This window comes from Plecotus auritus, assembly GCF_963455305.1.
Source record: "Plecotus auritus genome assembly, chromosome: 5".
In the NCBI taxonomy this organism is placed as follows: Eukaryota; Metazoa; Chordata; class Mammalia; order Chiroptera; family Vespertilionidae; genus Plecotus; species Plecotus auritus.
Genome location: NC_137776.1, coordinates 21,428,131 through 21,442,915, shown reverse-complemented (window position 1 = coordinate 21,442,915; position 14,785 = coordinate 21,428,131). Strand labels below are relative to the sequence as shown.

General features: G+C 41.4%; 1 protein-coding gene across 3 annotated transcripts in view; it reads right to left on the bottom strand.

Moving 5' to 3' along the window:
- XRCC5 (X-ray repair cross complementing 5) overlaps positions 1–14,785 on the bottom strand; it is a 104,682-nt gene that overhangs the window by 43,289 nt on the left and 46,608 nt on the right. For all 3 annotated transcript variants that reach the window (XM_080671282.1, XM_080671283.1, XM_080671281.1), the window contains 2 exons: positions 8,707–8,800; positions 6,964–7,033 (listed from right to left, as the gene is read on the bottom strand). In XM_080671282.1, coding sequence (XP_080527408.1) covers positions 6,964–7,033; positions 8,707–8,800 — 164 coding nt within the window. The remainder of the gene's footprint in view (positions 1–6,963; positions 7,034–8,706; positions 8,801–14,785) is intronic.

Sequence of the window (14,785 nt, the reverse complement as noted above, 5' to 3'; positions counted from 1 at the left end):
ACGATGCTAAAGGAAAGATAAAAAATAGAATGTAGAACCCTAATCCCAATATAAAATGAAGAGAAAATAAAATGACACTTTAAAAAAAAAAAGAAGATAAAATAGCAGTAGTAATAATACGGATTGAAAATAAAAATGTAATCATTAAAAAGGTAAAATCAAGTGATGAAAAAAGAAAAAAAAGTTTCTTGATTAAAAGATGCAAAAAATGAAAATAAAAAAAAATAAAAAAATAAAAAAATAAAAGGTAAAAATAAAATGTGAAGTAGTGAAGGTCATTCACTTCCTCTGTTTTTCTGTTTGGCACGCCTGTTTCTCAGTCCAGACAGTATTGCAGTTCCCTGCGATCCACTGCTCTTCGGTGTTGTAAGCCAGTCCTGATTTTAAGCAGGCGGTGTGTCTTAATTTCTCGTATTCCTTTATTTTTGATTACGCAAGAGTCAATTTGTGATTCAGCCCCTGGGTGGCAGTGTTTCTGGATTGACTTCCGGGTCTATCTATGGCCTCTCTAGGCAGTGTTAGAGCCTTCTTTCCCTGTGGCGCTGCCACCGGCCTGTGGGCGTGGTCTGCCTCAGAGCTGACTCTCTGTTGGTCACTCCCCGCTCCGATCCCCAGGTTCCAGAAAAACAACTTTCCCCTGCAGTCTCCCAGGGTGTCCCCAACTGGGTGATCCTATGTATTGGGCTTAGTAATCAGAAGCAAGGATTTGAAGAGGAAAAAGCCCAAGTGTGCGAACTCCAGGACTGCGAGTAAACCCAGGCACAAAGGGAGCGCACGGGCTGCGCGTAAGTCTGGACTGCCTGAAATTCTTAGGGTGTCCCTGCACTTCAGATCAAAATGGGTTGCTTTTTAGAGTGCCCTTCTCTTAGCAGCTCTGAGGACCCCTTTCCACAGTCACAGATCACGCCAGCCCCTACAGCCACGGATTTTTCTAGGCACAGACTTCCCTGGTCCTCCAGCTCCCGCAAAACGCGCGTTCCTCTCTCCCGCCGGGACCAGAGACCTCACCTTATCCCAGGCGAAATCTGACCTTTCCGTGGTGGAGTGTAGAGCTCCTCTGAACCCGTGTGCTTGCGCCAGTTGGGGAGCGTTGTTCTGGGGCTCGCAGCTGTTCCTGGGGTGCCGCCGTTGTGGATTCTCAGGCTTCAGATAAGCTCCACTTTCCGGATCAAGATGGCGCAGACTCCGCGTCAAAGCCCGCAGCTCCGGGAGGGGACCCAGCCGCAGTTGGTGCTGCCAGGTCAGGGGAACCCCGTTCAGCAGTCCCCCACCTCCTTCTGGAATTCAGCTGTCTCCCAACCAGCCAACAAACACTCCTTGTGCGTCCCTCAGCTGTTCTTTCTTTCTGCTCCGGGACAAGGCTCGGATCACGTCTGTCTATTCCGCCGCCATTATTCTGAAGCTCCTGGGGTTTAACAATTTAAAACTAATCAAGTAAAAAAGGAATCCTGTGAGGAATAAGTAAGATGTTTAGTAAAAAATATGAAGTACAGACTAAACCTCTAGAATTTGTAATCGTATTTTTTTTCTCTCATGATTAGATGAATCAATGCTTTTTTTGGGAAAGGACTAAGAAAGTATGTCAAACTGTTAAAAACACGAAACTTTTATGGAGGTAAAGATGTGTAAACTTTTAGTTACTATTTGTATTTAGTATCCTTCAAGATGTTCAAGGTATTTGACAGAAAGTACTTTTAAAAATTTTACCATCTCTGCGCAAAACAACAGCTAAAGGCCATATTTTTACCTTCTTATTTCTGGAAAGAGCTACGATAAGTTACATAATTCATACCCAAGATTACATAAATCAGGGCTCTATAAAAAAAGAAAATACACAGGAAGTTTCTTAGATCCCAACTCTTGAGAAACCACAATTTAGGGCTTGATTCAATGGCAGAAAAATCATATAATGTATGTAAGTAAACTTCTATGAAAATGGGATAGTGCTATACCATACAAAAAACATAACTGAAAAAATTTGTCTATTTAGCTTTGATGAATGATATAATTTTATCATTAATTATACAACAGTCTATCTAGCGTTGGAAGGTCTTGCTTAACTAAATTTTAAGAAATACCCTTTAAAATGGAAAGGATGTTGTTTGATGAATAAGGTAAGTTGGAGAACAAAGGCCAAAAGACTTCATGTGTCCAAACACAGCGAGAGGAAGAGATCTGAGAGAAAATGAAATGCTTCAGCAGCCAAGAATAAAGTGACTATCATGTAATCAACGGATATGTGCACTTTATTGCTCACTTGTACATAAATCTAATGTTAACTATCAGACTCCAAATAGGAGTTCCTACTGTTTCTACTTAGGATGTTTTCTTGTTTTTTTTTAACCAATCATGCCCCTGTGAATTCACTTTGGTGGAATGGAGCTCCACCACCCTGTCACTACTCGGAAACCTAATTGATAAAGAACCTACTATCTAAGTGGCAAAAGTAGGGTTGATGGAAGAATCATCTCATATTATTAAAAGTTACATTACAGCCCTGGCTGGTTTGGCTCAGTGGATAGAGCGTTGGCCTACGGACTGAAGGGTCCCAGGTTCGATTCCGGTCAAGGGCATGTACCTTGGTTGTGGGCACATCCCCGGTGGGGGGTGTGCAGGAGGCAGCTAATAGATGTTTCTCTCTCATCGATGTTTCTGGCTCTCTGTCCCTCTCCTTTCCTCTCTGTAAAAAATCAATAAAATATATTAAAAAAAAAAAGTTACATTACATCCTTTTATTTCTCTCCAAATATCCATCTTTTCTGGCTTTTAAGGCCCTCAGAGAACCTGTTTTTGACACACTAGGTACCTTTCAGCTACTTTACATAATATTTCATACTCAGTGGAAACCTGTAAATTCAAACCTATCTCAATCATGTAGGAATCATTTGGAGGACTGAAGTAATGTGGCTTTTCTTTCTCCAATTTGCTGTCATCTTTTGACCACTTTAGCACTCTCCCTAAGCAAAAGCAGGGAAGGGACAAAGAATTGGAAATCCATGGTGTTCCTCCTAAGAAGCCCTGCTGACGAGCTAGTGGAGAAGGGTGTTCATATAAGTAGACTAGAGGCCTGGTGCATGAAATCGTGCACAGGTATGGTCCCTAGGCCTAGTCTGCAATCAGGGCCATCTCACCGCCACCCACCCCAGTTCCCCGTTCGCCATCCGACGAAGGGAGCCTGAAGGCCAGGGGAGGGACAGAGGTCAGCCCTTGCTGCCCGATTGCTGGCCCCACCCCTGCCACAGATCACCCTCTGTGGGGCAACCAGCAGGGCGGGGGCCTTGGCCTGGTGCTGCCTACATCCCCTGCCACCCACCCCAGTGGTTCCCGTTTGCCATCGGCAATCAGAGCTTGACAGCTGGGGAAAAGGACCAAGAGGTGGTCAGTGCACCTCATAGCAACTGGTCAAGTAGTCGTTCTGCCGTTATGGTCGCTGGGCTTTATTATACAGGATAACTCCGATTCGAGGAGTCTGAGAACTCTGTGGACTCAGGTTCTTCCAATAACCTACAACTACAGATCCCAGGTGCACTTATGAATTGTGCGTGAGGGAAACAACTCCACTTTCACAATTATTACATATACAGCTGTGGTCAAGAATTTTTTTATTGTAAACTGTAGTGATAGCATGTTGGGGTGGGTAAGAAAGGAGGATAGAGACTAGCAGAAGAAGGGCACTTGAGAATCAAAGACAGCTTACAGGAGCATCAGCAGCCAGGAAGAACACATTCCTGGGGTTCAGTGTTATCTCCTCCATGCCAATAAACTTAGGACAAAAAATATCCCTCACACCAAAAAAACAGAAGGTAAAATGTGTAGCTGCCTACCGTAAACAACTGATGTCAAGGGAATAGGATCACAATTCTCTCAGTTTGACTTCACCATTAATAAGCCAGACAGAATTACACCTGTATATTAGTTTATAGCAACAGGTGAAAGGGCCAAGTTCTAAGGGTAAACAATCTTACTAACGCTTATTGATCATGGTATTTGCAACTGAATTTTTAAAAATAGATATAATGGAGAAAAGAGCCAGGCTTCTCCCTCCCTTGCCCTAGTCAGAGAAGTCTGGGAGGGATAATGATTGATACCAAGGAGGCAGCTGAAAGACTGGAGGACGAGTCTGGGCTTACAGGGGAAGTGAGTCTTGGCTCACAAAGAACAAAGGTAGAAAAAGCATTGAGGAAACAAAATTTCTGAAGCTTGAAGCCAGAAAGGGAAGGCAGGTTAGGATCACAAAAGAGAACCAGTTAACAAGTGGGTGGTCCCATTTTCCCATAGCTCTGCTAAAAGTCTGCTTTGGTGAGGCCACTGGGGAGATCTAACTGACCGAGTCCTAGACAGAGGCACAGAGAGACATTTCACCATCACAACAATGTAGCACTCAGTCACATTCAATATCAAAGGACAGTCTACTCATCAAAAGTCCTAACTATAGACACAAGCTTTAAAATTCATGACCCTATAATGTATAAACAAAAAACATGTAGAAAAGGAGGCCATTAGGATTAGGAGAAACAATAATACTAAGTAGAAAAATGTAGTATTTAAGAAAGAAATGGGTTTGAATCTTTGTGTGATTTGGGGGAAAGTTCATCTCCTCCAGTTTTACAGTTTTTCCATCTGTAAAGAGGGGATAATAGTACCTATTTATAACCTATGTGCCATCTAGGGGTCACTGCCCTTATTTTCATACATCTGCTTCAAATGCCCAATTCCATGGCCTCAGGGAAACATGTTTTCCTCAAGGTGAACATTCTGAGGAGTTTACTTTCTCATGAGCTCTTCAGATTCTGGCCTCCTGTGCTCTGAGGTGTTTTCTCTGCTCTGCCTGAAATAATTCAAGACCCAAAACTCTGCCTCTTCACCAGAGCACTCAAGCCAAGCATTCTGATTTTACTGACTCTTAGGATCTGCAGTCATAAGTTGGGAACGTATTACAGAACTCTGTGCCCTTACCTAATTCCTTTACTTCCTCTCCCTCTTAGCTTTTATACCTTTCTCCTCTCCTGACTAAACTCCAGTTTGTCTACTTCTATGATGCTAGTAGCTCCCCACTCCTCTGAACTCCAGTATTGGTGAACAACCAAGCCTGGGACAGAGCCTATTTCTACCCTAAGCACTTATCAAAGTAGTTTCCCAATTAAAACAATGGAAGAATTTTCAGCAAATTCTGGCACCAGCTGTTACAGCTCTCATATTTTCTCCACTTGCTCATGTGACTGTGGGACTGCTCTGTGGGGTAGGTAACTAAGACAAAAATATAACAAAGTGGGTGCACAATGCTTGAACATAGTAAACACTAGTGGGTACCTTCATAATGGTGATGATCCTGGACTCAGCCCCCTGAAGAGACAGACCATGCTTACATCAACCAGGGAGGCCATCACTTCCACAGGGAGGACCCTTGACTTTGGCCAAAGTAACTGACAACATACAATCAAAAGCTAAAAAGGCCATAACCTTTCATCAAAAACACAAAATCTTCTTCGATCTCAAAACATAAAACATCCATGACCCACCTAAAAGAATTACCATGGTGACAGAGCTGGTCTTCCTCAGGAAATTCTCAGAGGTCTGGCCTTTGGTGTTGCTGCCAACAAACTTTGGCCTGGTGGATTACATGCTCTCTGAGGCTTAGCTGGTTAAGATGCTGCTGGGCAACAGCAGAGCATGTCCAGGCATCTTGCTAGGATTCTCAAACTCAAAGTACTAAGGTACCCTACACCAGTGGTCGGCAAACTGCGGCTCGTGAGCCACATGCAGCTCGTGAGCCGCGGTTTGCCGCTCTGTTGACTAATGAGTTTGCCGACCACTGACCTAGATTCTCGATTCCAATAATTACAGGCTGTTGTTGTTCCCTGTGATTAAGCCCCTATCCCAGTGGTTGGCAAACTCATTAGTCAACAGAGGGGCAAACCGCGGCTCACGAGCTGCAGTTTGCCGGCCACTGCCCTACACCTATGCCTGGCACTATAGATGATTAAACTAAAATGGTGAAGTGTTCTAGACATTTCTGCCCCTAAAACACCAAGAAGTGAGAAGAGAAAGTTCTGTGCACGCATTAACACTCACACACACACAGAGGGTGGCTCACAAACAGGCTTGACCCTGGGCAGCACTGATGACTACTACTGTGTACACAAAGCTGCAGGACTACAAGTGCTAGCGGCCACTCTTTAAAAGGCAAGGGTGGGGAACATCCACCCGCGGGCCATATAAGGCCCGAAAAATCATTTGTCTGGCCCTACAAAGGCATTAGGGGTGAGTTAATTAAATGTTTGACCAAATATAACAGGCTAATTTTTAAGTTGATAATTTTGTATGGCCTTTGTTATATATATCCAAATGGACCTTGGCAGAAAAAAGTTTCCCCACTCCTGCTTTAAGGGGTGAGTGAACAGGAATCTAAATGCATTCAAGTATATGAATGTCAGTTCAAGACCGTCTATTCATTCTGAAAGCCATTTTAATACTAACCCAATCCTAAATGAAATTCTAGGTTATATCTGATAAGAAAACTGTGAGAATGTAGTCAATTTCAGAAGTATTGAATCAAGGGGCAGAAGCAATGTCTTTCTCGGTTGTAAAGGGGCTCAAACCCTTAAGCCTAGACTAAGAAAACAGGAAGATATGACACAAAATTGTTTTATTCCAAGCTCATTCACAGTAACCCCAAGAAGTTCAATGAAGTAGAACTAAAAACTCCAAGATTCTCACCCACAGTTTTCTTAACAAATTAGTCCTCTGTTTGGGCAGATCTGTACTGAGTTTATCTTCATTGCTCATAATGTCTTAATGAGCCCACTAATAAGGGACAACACAAAGACCCACAAGAAAAGAAAACCGCTATATATAGAGATTATAACATTATCATAAAAGGCTATACTTCTTATTCTAGATTTTAAATCCCTTAACCCAATTGAACACCTTCCCTAAATGCAGAGCCAGTGGCATATCACTCACCTTCCTCAAAGCTGGCATTCTTCTGCCTCACCAGAACACGGAAGTTTTCAGCAGGATTCACACTTCCAACCTAGAATACACCCACAGAAAATAACCCTGCAGATCACCCCAGGCAAGACAAGATGGCTTAATGTTGGAAGTGTCCTCTTATAAAATAAAACCAAAGCCAGAGTGAAGGCCCTTCCTATTCATTTTCATTTCCAGGGTTCTGTTCAAAGCTAGCACATATAGTTGCCGACTGTACTTACCTCTCTTTATGCAAGCTGACTTCTTTCCAGAGAGGTCAGAAGTATTACTACCAAGCGACTAGCCAGCCCAGCTTGAAGGCTTTATGTGGCAAACTGCCTGTGCATCCTGACACCTAACCAATTAGGAAGGGGAGGATTTTGCAGGTGGGGCCAGTTCCAAATATATCTGTCCTACGAAGATGGTGTGAAAAATAACAGCCTGATGTTTGATTCTCAGAACTTCCCCTTTTGGTGGGGACTGCTGCTAATCCTTTGGCACTAAAGTTTTGGTAGAATATAAAAATGTGCCCAAACTGAAGATGTCACCCAACAGTACAAGCAGATCATGTGTCAAGGTTTATTGCAGTACTAGTTTCAAAGATGGAAATCTCTGCCACACTATATGGCACTTTCTGATCATTCTTATGTCTTTAATCCTCCAGTCCCAACCTAAACAGGGCCTAAGTATCATTCAGCTCAAAGGAAGAAGACAATGGGGCTGTATTATGGCTGGTAGACTTTAGCACAAAACATACTAAAGTTTCCAGTTGCTCTGGTAAAGCAGTCAGAAAAGCTCTCCGAACAAATAAGGTCATAATTTTTTTCCTTCACTATAAAACACTGAAATAAAACCCAAATCATTTTTCAGACATTTAGTTTTTCTGAGAGCATTTCTTTTTGAAGAAGGAAAAAGGCATTCCCTAGTGCAGTGGTCGGCAAGGCACAGCTCGCGAGCCGTGGTTTGCCGCTCTGTTGACTAATGAGTTTGACGACCATTGGACTAGACTAAATGTTACCGTGTAGTTGGAAGCTGTGAAGATTAGGCAATTGTGGCATATTGTGTGCAGAGAGGTAAAGGGTAGTATATGACAGTGGTTGGCAAACTCATTAGTCAACAGAGCGGCAAACCACGGCTCACGAGCTGCATGTGGCTCGCGAGCTGCGGTTTGCCGACCACTGCCCTAGTGCTAACTGACCTTCCCAGTGTACTTGGCTAGTAAGGGACAATTTTTAAGACCCATTGATTCAAACTAATGACCCTTAAAATAGGGCAATTATCTTCAAGTTCCAAAAACCTTTCCATTAAATAAAGAAGATCTCAGGTGTCGAAGGATATTTGGTTTGGAGAAATCCTAAACTTGTGAAACCTGTTTGAAAGTTGTATATCAGAAAGAAGAGTTACACTCAGATTTTATATACTTGGAGATTAAGACTCATCTCATCAACCCCTATCATTTTAACTAAACAGAAAGCTGCAAAGTAAGTCAACAAAAAAATCTCTACAAAAAGTACTCCCACAGCAATGTTCCACGTTCTGTGTATTATATAGTGCTCTGTGCACTGTGTATCAGATAGATCATTCTATAGGCAATTCACTGACAGTAATTACTTCCAGGAAGAAGTATGGGATGCTCCTGCATGGCTTACATGTTGGAAGGACTAACAAACACTGATGCAGTCTCCCCCAGCCCATCTTCCTGCAATGGGGAGAGCACGCCGGAAAAGTTCTGCTCACCTTGGTGACCGTGCCTTCAGCCAAGCTGGAGAGACTAAAGTTGGCTTCCCCTTCCTCAGTCTTCAGTTTTTTAGAGGTAGGTTCCTCCTCACGCCTGGAAAAGAAATAAATGGGGTTTCCCCTTTAAACAAAGCAAACAATACAAAACCCAGAACTACTGGTGTGAAAAGTACGACTTTATTTTTCAAGTGTCAAAAATAAACAGTCGCACTTGGTCCTCCTTTACAAAGAGCCTGGCTTGCTTTCCCAACCTCAGAGCTCCCGGCCTGACCCTGACCTGAGCAGCCCTGGCTGCTTCACAGCATAGAGGTCACAGTCAGCAGTTGCATCACAAAGCCCTCTCACAGATGCAACTGCAAGCACAGTCATGGAAACGGAAGATTTCAGTAAGAATGTTCAATAATATCTGATCTTCAGATATTATTCACTGGTTTCTGTCTCAGAATTGATAGCTATTAGCTTTCCATGTGCATAGAAGACTTGTGTCTTCTTCATCATGTATGTGAGAGCTTTAGAAACTTCCTCTTACAGCTTCAAAGCTTACAAGATAATCCTTGATCAAATATGCAAGAGCTAATTCTTAGAGAAGTCAAGCTATAAAAAAACTAATTCTGTGTTGGATAGTATGCTAACAGAGTCCAATAGCATCTGTGTGGTGAGAGAATGATGACTCCAAGGAAGTGTATCAAACATCTTGCTTCAAGCAATATTCTGGCTTTAACAGCCTGTCTAGAAGTCAGGAGGAGGTCAAGTTAATTGTAAAGGAGAAGAAAAATCAAATCCAAAGGCTCTGCCCATAATCTCCCTTAAGCTACTGAACACTTAGATATGAAGATTTTCCTCCCAGACAAATAATCAATCCAGGGCAAAAGCAGCTGTCAAGAAATGGCTGAATGAGAAGGGAAATTACTAGGATCTAGTATTTCTAAATGTGATGTGTTTTTTTGTTCAAAAGCCCAACCTTCAGAAAATGAGGCATGAAGAAGAGGTTATCCTAAAATTAAAGCAAAGAATAATAAGGCATGAGCTGGCTTATTCAATGCTGTTTCAATAATGAATCTCCTCTTACAGCTAGATGAAGGACTAGGGTAATCAGAGCCTTACAAAAACATGAATTAAAAGTTTTAGTACTTGACATCTTTCCCATTCACCACTTGCCTTTTTCCCTTTGAGGAGCAAAAAGAAAAAAAGAAAAAGAAAAAGAAAAGAAAAAATAGATAGAAGACAGAAGGATGGGGCCCAGGAATCATTAAAAGGGGTGAATCATCCTGAGCTCTTTCCTTCAAATAGAACAGAAACTGAGCACACAAAGCCTTGATGGCAAAAATGGAGGAAAATGCATAAACCCAAAGCAGCATGAAATTCCCCCAGAATTTGAGCCCATTCAAAAAAACCTCGCAGTCATCTCAGTTCAACTTGGCCAGGTGTCCCTACGAGACAGACTACATGGTACTGCTCATGGTACTGCTGAAGATTTGAAAACCAAAGAGCTACATTCTAGTCCAGCCTTGGGCAAACTACGGCCCGCATGCCGGATCTGGCTGTTCTATCCGGTTCTCTTGCTCTCCCCTCCGCTCCTTTACTTTGAATTTATATTAGTTCACACAAACACTCCATCCGTGCTTTTGTTCCGGCCCTCCGGTCCAGTTTAAGAACCCATTGTGGCCCTCGAGTCAAAAAGTTTGCCCACCCCTGTTCTAGTCTCTGTTTTGACACTCCCTAGCCCTGAAATTTTATGCCTTCTTAAAAATATTGATTTCATATTAATTCTAGTATATCTAGAGTTTAGACTCTAGTAAGTTACTAGATTCTCTGATCTTCAGTTTGCTCCTCAGGAAAACACTATAATAAAAAGTATCATGAATATATCAACTATGTACCTATTCCCTTCCAAAGATACAAATCTATAATAATAAAAGAGTAATATGCTAATTAGACCAGGTCAACCAGACATCTTGCGGACTTCCGACTTCCTTCCGAACAAAGCCATGGTGGTGGGGGCTGAGGCAGAGGTGGTTAGGGGCTATCAGGCCAGCAGTGGGGCGGGGGGGTGGTTAGGGGCAATCAGGCAGGCAGGCAGAGGTCGTTAGGGGCGATCAAGCAGGCAGGCAGAGGCAGTTAGGGGCGATCAGGCAGGCAGGCAGGCAAGCAGTTAGGAACTAGGGGTCCCGGATTGTGAGAGGGATGTCCAACTGCTGGTTTAGGCCTGATCTGGGATTGGGCCTAAACCAGCAGTTGGACATCCCCCAAAGGGTCCCAGATTGGAGAGGGTGCAGGCCGGGCTGAGGGACACCCCTCATCCCCCACTGTGCACAAATTTCGTGCACCTGGCCTCTAGTTAACTTATAAGATGGTATTAAGAACCATTAAATATGCAAAGCACTGTGCTAAGTTCTCTGAGAATACAAGTTTGAATCACATAGAGAATTCTTAAACCTTTCAAGATAAGATTCTTGGGAAAGAAGGATAAGAAGATATAAATTCTAGTTCTTCAAAACTGAGCAGGTGAAGGCAGGCCCAGGAATAAGCAGAAAGTAATGAAATTTTAATATGATTAATATTATCAAGATTAAATCATTTAATAGCATTATTAGGAGTTCTACATATATTGAACTCAGACTGTCTATTTGAAGTGGGAAAGGGCAATGACTCTCATCTTACTTATGAAGGAATGGAGCCCTGGGAGGTAGAAATTATCCATGCAGGGTCACAGTAGACATACAAATGTTAGGAGCTGCTGCATTTGGATGTTTGGACCATAGGTAATTCATTGTTCCTTCTCCTCTTCTCATTTTCTTTTATAAATATGTATAAATTTTGTAATTCATTTATTTAGCCAGATATTTACCTAATACAATGTGTCAGCCACTAAAACTAAGCAGAGCTCTAGATACTAAATACTAGTATACAAAAATTAATATTCAATCAACACCTTTAAGAAGATCAGCGAAATAAAAAAGATAAATATATAAACAGGCAATTAACAAAACATTGTGGCAAGCAGCACATCCCTGTGAGAGGACAACAAGTCGCTATGTTGGGCTGGGGCATGAGGTGCATGCTGGGAAGTAGTGAGAGATGAGGAAAGAAAATATCTAAATTATAGACTCAGCAACTGTGAAGAAATGCACTGTTTCTCTAGGTAGCTGGATTATGGATAAATACTTCTTTCTGCCTATCTGAGTTTTCTCATTTGTATAACAGTTTGATCTTAAGCTGAAGGTAACGAAAAGCCATTAAAGCAAAGGTTTTTAATCAGGGGTCGAAGGATGGCATCAAGGAATGTGTGAACACCCTGAAAATAGACGTAAAACTTAGTATGTTAGGGTATGTTTCTGGGGAGAGGGGTCAAAGTTTTTTTCTTAGCAGATTATTAAAAGGGTCCATCACACATACACACACAGATATTAAGAATCATTACATTAAAGAATTTTAACAAGGGGGTAATGTGATCAGATTTGTTTCTTTAAAAACCACTCAGATTCCCATTTAATAAGTTATGACATCTAAGCAGACTGTAATATCACCTGTATTTTAGAGTGGGAAAGTAATGTCAATGACTACAGCAAAGGCAATTCTGGTTACATCTTTACTACTATTAAAAGGATATGAAACTGATGAACAAAATAGATCCAAAGACACAGAAGCATGGAACAGATTGATGAATCTCAGAGGGAAGGTGGGGGTGGATGGGAAGAGGTAAATCAAAGAACTTGTAGGCTTATATGCATAACCCATGGACACAGACAATAGCGGGGTGAAGGCCTAGCAGTAGGAGTCAGGTGTGAGGCAGTGGGGGTCAATGACGAAAAAAGAGGGGGACACCTGTAATATTTTCAATAATAGAGATAAATGTTAAAAAAACAACCACCACTCAGGTAGCAGAATGGACTAGAAAGGGATAAGACTGGAATGAGGGAAATTAGTTAAGGGGTTATCTCAGGAAAGCAGACTAAACTGAGGTCTAGATAAAAACAATGGTAGTGAGTGATGATAGCAAGAGTTAACCTTTTTAAAATGCTTACCGTAAGCAATACTTATATCTGACAAAAGAGACCTCAAAGTGAAGGCCATAACAAGAGATAAGGAAGGCCACCTCATAATACTAAAGGGATCGATACAACAAGAGGATTATAACCCTGGTACACATATATGCACCCAATGTAGGAGCACCCAAATACATAAAAAAAACTCCTGGAAGATATCAAGGGAGAGATCAACAACAGTACAATCATAGCAGGGGACTTTAATACCCTACTGACATCACTGGATAAATCCTCTAGACAAAAAATCAGCAAAGAAACAGCAATCCTAAATGATTCACTAGATCAGATGGACTGAATTGACATCTTCAGAACATTTCACCCCAAAACCATGAAATATACATTCTTCTCAAGTGCACATGGGACATTTTCAAAGATAGACCACATACTGGGTCACAGGCAAAGTCTCTCCAAATTCAGAAATCCTATCAAGCATCTTCTCAGACCACAATGGCATAATATTAGAAATAAACTACAATAAAAAAATTCTAACACTTGGAAGCTGAATAGCATGCTATTAAACAATGATTGGGTTACCAAAGAGATCAAAGAAGAAATTAAAAACATCCTGGAAACGAATGACAATGAAAACACAACAATCCAAAATCTATGGGACACAGTGAAAGCAGTCCTGAGAGGGAAGCTTATAACTCTACAGGCCTACCTCAAAAAAAACAAGAAAAATTGTAATAAATCATCTAACTCTACAACTTAAACAATTAGAAAGAGAGCAACAAGAAAATCCCAGGTTGAACAGAAAGAAGGAGATAATAAAGATCAGGGCAGAAATAAATGACATAGAGACCAAAAAAAAAAAAAAAAAAAAAAAAAAAAGGCACTACAAAAGATCAATGACACCAAGAGCTGGTTCTTTGAAAGGATAAACAAGATTGATGAACCTCTAGCCAGGCCCACCAAGAAGCAAAGAGAGAGGACCCAAATAAACAAAATCAGAAATGAAAGAGGCGAAATAACAACAGACCCCACAGAAATACAAAGGATTGTTAAAAAATACTATGAACAACTCTATTCCAACAAACGAGACAACCTAGAGGAAATGAACATACTCCTAGAAAAATACAACCTTCCAAAACTCAATCAGGAAGAATCTAAAAATCTCCATAGGCCGATAACTATGGAGGAAATTGAAGCAGTCATCAAAAAGCTTCCAGCAAACAAAAGCCTGAGGCCAGATGGCCTCACAGGGGAGTTTTACCAAACATTCAAAGAAGAACTAAAACCTATCCTCCTCAGACTATTCCAAAAAATTCAAGAGGAAGGGACACTTCCAAACTCATTCTATGAAGCCAGCATTACCCTAATACCAAAACCAGATAAAGACAACACAATGAAAGAGAATTACAGACCAATATCCCTCATGAACATAGATGCCAAAATCCTCAACAAAATTCTAGCAAATAGGATCCAGCAGTATATCAGAAAGATCATACACCATGACCAAGTAGGATTTATCCCCGGGATTCAAGGATGGTACAATATCTGCAAATCAATAAACGTGATACATCACATAAACAAATTGAGAGATAAAAATCACATAGTCATATCAATTGATGCAGAAAAAGCATTTGAAAAAATCCACCACCCTTTCTTGATAAAAACCCTCAGCAAAATGGGAATGAAGGAATCATATCAACATAATAAAAGCCTTATATGACAAACCTACAGCCAACATCATACTCAATGGGCAAAAACTAAACCATTTCACCTAAGAATAGGAACGAGACAAGGATGCCCACTTTCACCATTCCTGTTCCACATAGTACTGAAAGTGCTAGCCATAGCAATTAGACAAGAAGAAATAAAAGGTACCCAATTGGAAAAGAAGACGTAAAACTGTCATTATTCACAGATGAAATGATACTGTACATCAGGGGTCCTCAAACTTTTTAAACAGGGGGCCAATTCACTGTCCCTCAGACCGTTGGAGGGCCGGACTATAGTTTAAAAAAAAAACTATGGCCGAAACCGGTTTGGCTCAGTGGATAGAGCGTCGGCCTGCAGACTGAAGGGTCCCG